Source organism: Aegilops tauschii, chromosome 7 (assembly GCF_002575655.3).
Source record: "Aegilops tauschii subsp. strangulata cultivar AL8/78 chromosome 7, Aet v6.0, whole genome shotgun sequence".
Lineage (NCBI taxonomy): Eukaryota > Viridiplantae > Streptophyta > Magnoliopsida > Poales > Poaceae > Aegilops > Aegilops tauschii.
In genome coordinates this window covers 461,656,814-461,664,259 of record NC_053041.3, presented here as the reverse complement: position 1 = coordinate 461,664,259, position 7,446 = coordinate 461,656,814, and the positions used below count along the sequence as shown (strand labels likewise).

Sequence of the window (7,446 nt, the reverse complement as noted above, 5' to 3'; positions counted from 1 at the left end):
ATATACAGCTACTGGCTGCGGCCAGAGACACACCGAAAAACACCTAGGGTTTTGCCTCATCTCACAACTTGCGCCGCCATCGTAGTCTACTCCATCCCAAACGCCGGCGTGCATCGGCGCGTGGGAGAGCAGGTCTCCGGAACCGTTCGTCTTTGCGATCCTGCACCGGGAGAGGACGAATTAGGTTTTTGGGAAGCGCTGTGCGCGACTGCTCAAATTCGTCATCACGGGTCGTCTTCCGTCCAAGTCGGGCGGTGCTACTCATCGTCGTATTCATCGCCGTCAGCAGCAGATCGTCGCCAACATCGTCATCAACACTGTCGCACCCATAATAACTAACGATCAGTACGTCCAACATCCTCTGTTCATGTCTGTTTCTACAGCTATTGTTACGTGTTTGCTGCTGTTATGCATGTCTTGCTGTTCTTCTAGTTTGTTTGATTATTGCATGCTAGTATCTCTTCTAGTCATGAATTATTTACTGGAATTAATCATGAACTTGCCTAATATTCCAACAGGGGAGCCCCACGCTATCCACCCAGAACTGGAACCCGAAGTCGACGGCGTGGGCCGGCGTGGAGGCGAGGATGGCCAACACCTGGAATGACCACGAGAACTCCAGCCACAGGAACGCCATGGCCACGGATGGGGTGTGCGCGAACACCCGGGCAGCGACCCCGCGCCGGCGCTGCAACACCGCGAACACGCCGCGAGCCGCATGGAGGTACCGGGAGAGGTAGTAGGCGTAGGACAAGAAGACGCACCCCGATGAGCGGGTCCCCGGCGGGAAGCAGGGGAGCCACCGAAGCGGCATGGTCTGACTTCGGCGTCGCCACGACCATGTGTCCGTATCCATGCAGCAGGCAGCCATCGAGGAGAAAGAGCTCCTCCCATGGACCCCAGCTGCAGCTCGCCGGAGTAGCGCCGCCCCTTCTCTCTGCTCTTTCCCTCCCTTGCTCTCCCCTTCTTATCCTCCTTCTTCCTCTGTTTTTCCTCCACCCCTCTCTGCTCATCTTCCTCCTTCATTTCTTCTCTATAGGAGCCCCAACGTCATGGACGCTCGAGCTCTGAACCACCTCTCGCCGACCACTGCCGCTACTGCGTTCGTCTACAGGGAGTCTCCAAGCTTCGTCGGGAGCCTCCTCGCTGGCGAGACCTTCCGCCGCTTGACCCCTATGGCCGCGGCACGGGCGGTGGCCTTGCAGCGGCTGCGGAAACGCACGTCAAACTGGCAGTGGAGGGACTCGTCCCTGAGGAAATTGTACGAGCTGGCGAGGCTCTGGAAGTCGGCCGTGGCGTTGGGGTCGCCGGGGCGCTTGTCGGGGTGCCGGAGGCGCGATTGCGTCCTGTAGGCTTTCTCGATCCGCTCGACGCTCAGTGCCGCGGCTTCCTGGCCAGAGGGGAGGCGGAGCACCTCGTAATGGTCGTCGTCGACTCGTCATGTCCCTCTCGCCCCGTGACAACCATGGCGAATCGGCGAAACCGCGCCCCTCAGATCAGATGCCGAAGACGCGTACGGTTATGAGGCGTTGTGCGAGTAGTTCAGGTGCCCGCAAGCCGGGAGAGTCGGCGCTCGGGTTTTATTTATTTATTTCTTACTTAGGGGTGGCAGTGGGGTAAATGTTATCAACTTTCAGGACACTTTAATGACAGTGAGCAGGCAGAAGGGATAGCTGCTTTATTATTAGGAAAAGATATATGCGCTTCTGCCCGCCTGTCGTGCCTTTTTACAGAAAACCCCCTACACTTTATTGAAATTAACTCATAGTTCAAGTTTTACTGAGTCTAGAAAAAAGTTCTGTTTTGCGAAAAACAACCTGTAGTTTTTGTAAATTAACCAGCGGTCATATTTTATGTGAGAAAAAAAATTGTTCGTTGTTTTTTAGTAAATCCCCCGTTCTTTTGCTTGATCAACATGTGGTTCTATTTTAGGCGAGTTTAAAGGCTTTTTTTAAATATCCATATCTTTTAAACCCTAACTCTAATTTTGTCATGTTATATATGAAATTGATTAAAAAATGTGTAGAATCTGAATATTATGTTATTTTACCTATTAAACATTAAAAAAAGGATATTTATTGTGCAATCTTAATCAATAGTGCATGGTTCGTCTTTATTTCGTACCAGTGTAGATCCGGATTAGAAATCAGCACCTTAGGAAATTTGTTTCAAGACGGAAAAAAAATCATCTATAGCCACACATGTATGCCTCGTCAAAAACCTCCAGGTGAAAAAAGAAACGACATTTCTCATCTTATACGGAGAGAGATGCCTTAGGATTGACTATATTCAAACATTGTGTGAGCATCGAGGCCATCGTCAAAGAGGGTGTGAAGGAGGATAAGCGGCAACACAGATGGGATGCACGACCTGTTGGGTCCTCAGTCATGATTATTATGTTAGAGACGTGTGGTATTTTTTTCACCAGTTGCAACGCACATACTCCTTAATACAAATAATAAGGATTGATCCGGTTTACTAACAAATATTACTCCCTCTTCCGAATACATTTGAGAAATAAGTTTGGGACAAGTTTTTTCGGACGGAGGGAGTATTTAACTATGCAGGCCCACATTAAGAACATAGACTAATTACATGCATTCTTCTTGTTTTGTAGGTGGCCGCATGAATTGCGTTCGTCCTCACTTTAGCTTATTTAGCTACAAGGATGCTTCAAACATCAAAAGTGCAAGTGCGTTGTAGGAAATTCCTTGCATCAGACCGTAAGCATTCTAATCAATTTAATTAATCTTATAAAATCACAACATCTTAGTTACTGTAGACCGCAATTACTCTAGGATAGAGACATCATAGCAGTGTATAGGTGGCTCAGAAGTCATCACGTGGGATAGGTTGAAAAGTGTGTGGGCTGTCGGGAGAGGATTTGTAGCACGAAGGTGTCGGGCACACAACCCGCCTTTTTTTTTGGTTTTTGATTTTCAATCTTTCGTATCTTTTAAATTAAAAATTTAAATTATGTTTTGTTTTCGTATTCATGTTTTTGTGATGAAGTCTTTCAAAAGACATTCATTTTCAATACTTTTTGATGAGTTTTTAAAATTTTGTTAATTTTTAACTTTTAAAACTTGGTACGAGCGATCGACAAAATCGTTAGTTTCAGAATCAGTGAGTGACTAAATAGCAAGTTTAAGTTTCAACTCTGAATCTTGGTATGAACGATCGATCAAATCATTAGTTCAGAAATTATTAGAACTAAAACTTGTTGTGCCCTTGTTTGAAATCGAGAAACTTTACGAATTGTGAGGCAATCAGGTGACTGACACTGCTAAGACAGATGCGTGCCCCTGCGAATTTCTGGCGAGCTATCGTCTATTCTACATTGTTCACCTAACAACCCAGAAATACAACGTGGGTTCTTGAAGCTTGCTCCGCCTTCGATAGTCTTGGTGCTGTCGTGTGTCCAGCCTCGCATTTCTCCTCCTACAAGCTGGTGTCACAAGGAGACACCACTAGTGATGCCCTCGAGGAACACCCTTAGATTACGATCCGACGAGCCACCTTTCCCCAGAGCCTCTACGACCGCCGCCTTCCACTCTGACGCCGCGCGCCGTGCGCCCCCCGCGGCCTCGCCCTCCCGCATCACCTCCTCTACACGCCGCCTCACCTCGGCCGCGCGAAGCACGCCGTCGCCACTCACCTCCGCGCGCGCTCCCACGCGCCACTCGCACTCGACGAGCCACGCGTTCATCCGCTGGTCCGACATCTTTGGCACGCACACCATCGGCACGCCGCACGCCACGCTCTCCATCACGGAGTTCCACCCGCAGTGCGTCACGAAGCAACCCACCGCCGCGTGCGACAGCACACGCACCTGGTCGCACCACTCCACCACCATGCCGTTCTTGAGTGGCGCGTCCATCTCCGTCTCCGACGCTTCGCCATCCGCGAGCTCTGCCTTGATGTCCTTCCGGACGACGCACAGGTACGGCCTCCCGGTCTCCTCGAGTCCGAGGAGCAGCTCGTCGAGCTGCTCCCTCTCCATCCTCGCCAGGCTGCCGAACGCGACGTACACCACGGAATCGGCTGGTTTGGCGTCGAGCCACTCCATGTACTTGGCGTCGTCCTGCTTGAAGAGGCCGGCCTCGTCGCCGGACGGGAGCACCGGGCCGATCGGCAGCGCATCGTACGCTCCCACCGCGGCGAGCGCGCCCTCCTCGAGTTCCTGGCACGTGTTGACGAGCACGGTGGCTCTGGGGGTCTCCCTGTCGAGCGTGTCGAACAGGTCGCGTACGGTAGTGTACACGCTGTGGAAGAAATCGGACGGGTCGGTGGACTCGGTGAGGAAGGACGGGAGGTCCCGCACGGCCTGCGTCGGGAGGCCCGGGAACCGCACGAGGAACGACGGGTCGTGGCGGTGGTCGGCGACGACGGCGGCGTGGCCGTGGAAGTAGTGGTAGTAGACGGCGAGCACGGCGGCCGGCTGGATCCAGTAGAGCGCGGACGGCAGGCCCTTCTCGCGCGCCACGTCCGCGGCCCACGGGAGGAGCATCGTGTACACGACGCGGGTCACGGGGCGGCCGCGCACGGCGAGCGCATCCACGAGCTCCCCGACGCTGCGCGCGCCCGCGGCCTGGAAGGACGCCATGTAGTCGGTGAAGGCCGCGGGGTCGGTGCTGCTCCTAACGTACCCGGTCTCGGTGCCGTCCGAGAACGGGAGGAGCTCGAGGCGGCAGTCATCGCCGCCGCCGCTGTCGGGCGCGTCCGCCTCCGCCGGGAACATGCGGCGGTGCGCTGCTTCAGTGGTGGAGAACGTGACGAGCGCGTCGGGCGCGGCGACGAGCAGGCGCCGGGCGAGGCGGAGCGCCGGCGCGATGTGGCCCTGGAGCGGGAACGTCAGCACGAGGAAGTGCGGTTGCGGAGACATGCTTGCCCCCCTCTCTGTCTCTCTGACTCCGGCCACGGGTGGCTTTCGCGTAGCGCTAGATGGGGCGCAGTCGATCTGCGACGACGGCAAGCAAGCGATTTGTGTGGTGGCGCGAGGAAGCGTGGGTTTTTATGGTTCCGCGCGTGCCCGTCACATGTTTGACGAAACAGCCGTAGGGAACTAGGTTGTGTCACGTGTGACGTGTCTAGGTTCTACGCCCCACCGTTCATATCGGTGCGTTGCGTCCATCCATTGGTTCATAAAGAGTCCAGTTTTTTATAGTGTTGAAGACATAACAGTCCAATCGTGTCAGTTGGCGACGTGAACAATCAGGCATAGGGTTCGGGGGGACGGCCGGTTTGGTTGGACACCGGTGGCGCGGCTCCTGCCGTCCTTGGACTGCTGCTCATATTCAGTCTTTTTAACGGAGTCAAAAAGTTTTAATTAAGGCGAACAGAGCTGCCCAGTTAACTAACGAAAATCGGACAAAAACTGTCACAAACTTGCTCACCCATATGAAATGCTGCCAAATAGTGGAGCCACAGGATCACAAAGACAGACCGACAAACACACCCGACAAAATATTACTGTAACCTCTAAGCACTTGGATCACAACATCAGCAATGAAACCCCGTCGACCCACTACAACTTGAGAAGAATACAACGACAAAGACAACACACATCTTAGCCCACTTTTACAAGAAAAAGGACACATCTCAGCCCACATTTGCATCCTAGAGAGGTGTATCCTGGAACCATTTGCGCCTCCACATTATAGCCACCCTTCTTGCCTTTGCACCTACAAGATTTCTTCTTGCGAATGCCAGATTGAGGGTGAGCGTTATCATTCTTGCATTTGTTCCTCTTTGCATTACGCTTCGAAAGATATCCGATCATCTTTTTGAATTTAGCATCCAAATTAAATAGGTATTTAACAAACTTAATGATGAATATGTCCCCGAGGTTAGGCCCGGCACAATAGGCACATCATCACCCACAAGAACCACATGCCCGATGTACTTAGGCGAGTGTGTGGCAGCAACATCAACAGCTACCACCTCCCCATCTACAACCACCTGACTAAACTCAAGAGGAGGTGTAGTTGTCGGCGTCCTGGGAACGGGGGTATCCAGACTTGCCTGCCTGCGGCCCGTGGCGTGGCTCCATCAACGGCCCGGTACGGCCCAGCTTCAGCAGCAATAGCTCAAGACCCTCGTGAGGGGCCAAGCCTCGCGAGGCGGACGACACCAAGACCTCCCTGGGGGCGGCCTCGCTAGGCTGGCTCCAGAGGAGCGGAGATATCTATGCAAGGCGCACCTCGCGAGGTTCACGTGACGTGAGCCATGACGACCAAGGCCAGGCGGGCGCCAGTGGGCGTAGTGTACCAATTTCCTCTTTGGTGCCAAGGAGGCAAGCGCAGGCGCGGAGTCCCGAGGAATCAAGCAAAAGTTTTCATTCCGGTGCAACAAGACCAAGACCACCAGGACGGTAGGACGGAGGTCATCGCGGAACCCACTGCAGTGTCACCACCAGAGCCTTTTGCAGGCGAAGACCAATTTTGTCAGGATAGCTTGTACTAGTTGAATCCCTTCAAATTTGGCCGTTGTGGGATCCCTTCCCGCCTACATTTGGGAAGAGGATCAAGGCCACTATAAATAGGACTTAGCCACCACCATAGAGAGGCATCTTGGGACGGACCGATTCCACCCTAACCACCTCACCAGCTCATCGAGCTCAAGACACACCTCACCTCCTGAGGCTGTTCGACCACTGTACTAGTTCATCCTCAGCCCCTCGAGGCAATCCACCACAAAGCTGGAGTAGGGTATTACACCTAAAGGTGGCCCAAACCAGGATAAATCTCTGTGTCCCTTGTTCTTTGGGTTCGTTGAGCTAGGCGTGGAAACGTTGAGCGGGCATACTGGGGAGAGAGTGTTCTTCATACGCACCCCAGAGTTCGAACCTCTCAAGGGTCTGCGGAACCCCGAATCCGACATTTGGCGCGCCAGGTAGGGGTGCGCCGAAGCCTCTCTTCCGTCAGTCGGCCCGCTATCACCCTGCGGTTCCGATGGCTGACGATTCGAGGGCTCATGCCGAGCACTGGGCTGCCTTGCCTGCTCGGGCAGCGTCGTCCGCTCAAGAAGACCTCAACTCCGCACTCCAGGCGGCACGCACACCGCCCAACACCGCTGGACGCGGGCGACGCGGGTCGGAGCTATCTGCCCTCGCACCGCAGCGCACGCGCGCCACCACACGATCTTCAGGCTACGTTGCGGCGACGACACCACACACCCGACGGGAGCAAGCGAACATGCGAGCCGCACTCATCGTGGCGCGGGAGCTGCTGCGGTGCAGGTTGGCGGAGAGCGGCCGCGACGCATTGCTGGAGCGCGTCGCCGAACTGCTTGACGCTGCCTGCACAGGTGCGGCGCCCTTCTGCTCCTTGCCCACGCCTCAGGTTGTGGCAGAGGCGCGCGCAGGGCCCCGACGAGCTCGCGCGCCTCCCGGAGCGTTGGGAGGACTCGACAACATCAGCATGGCCCATGGCGCTGCGCGCCCTA

The 7,446-nt window shown here is 54.6% G+C and overlaps 1 protein-coding gene and 1 long non-coding RNA gene across 2 annotated transcripts; one reads left to right on the top strand and one right to left on the bottom strand.

Moving 5' to 3' along the window:
* Positions 1 to 523: 523 nt before the first annotated feature.
* On the top strand, positions 524 to 1,760 carry LOC120969408 (uncharacterized). The gene is made up of 2 exons (XR_006666046.2): positions 524 to 918; positions 1,040 to 1,760. It is a non-coding gene; the product is annotated as an uncharacterized lncRNA (long non-coding RNA).
* Positions 1,761 to 3,204: 1,444 nt separating this feature from the next.
* Positions 3,205 to 5,130, bottom strand: LOC109780977 (UDP-glycosyltransferase 75C1). The gene has a single exon (XM_020339559.4). It carries the CDS (start codon positions 4,883 to 4,885, stop codon positions 3,455 to 3,457), a length of 1,431 nt encoding a protein of 476 aa, XP_020195148.1. The 5' UTR covers positions 4,886 to 5,130; the 3' UTR covers positions 3,205 to 3,454.
* Positions 5,131 to 7,446: the final 2,316 nt, after the last annotated feature.

Excerpts from the sequence above, each read along its gene's own strand:
- LOC109780977 (XM_020339559.4), bottom strand. The coding sequence starts at position 4,885 with ATGTCTCCGCAACCGCACTTCCTCGTGCTGACGTTCCCGCTCCAGGGC.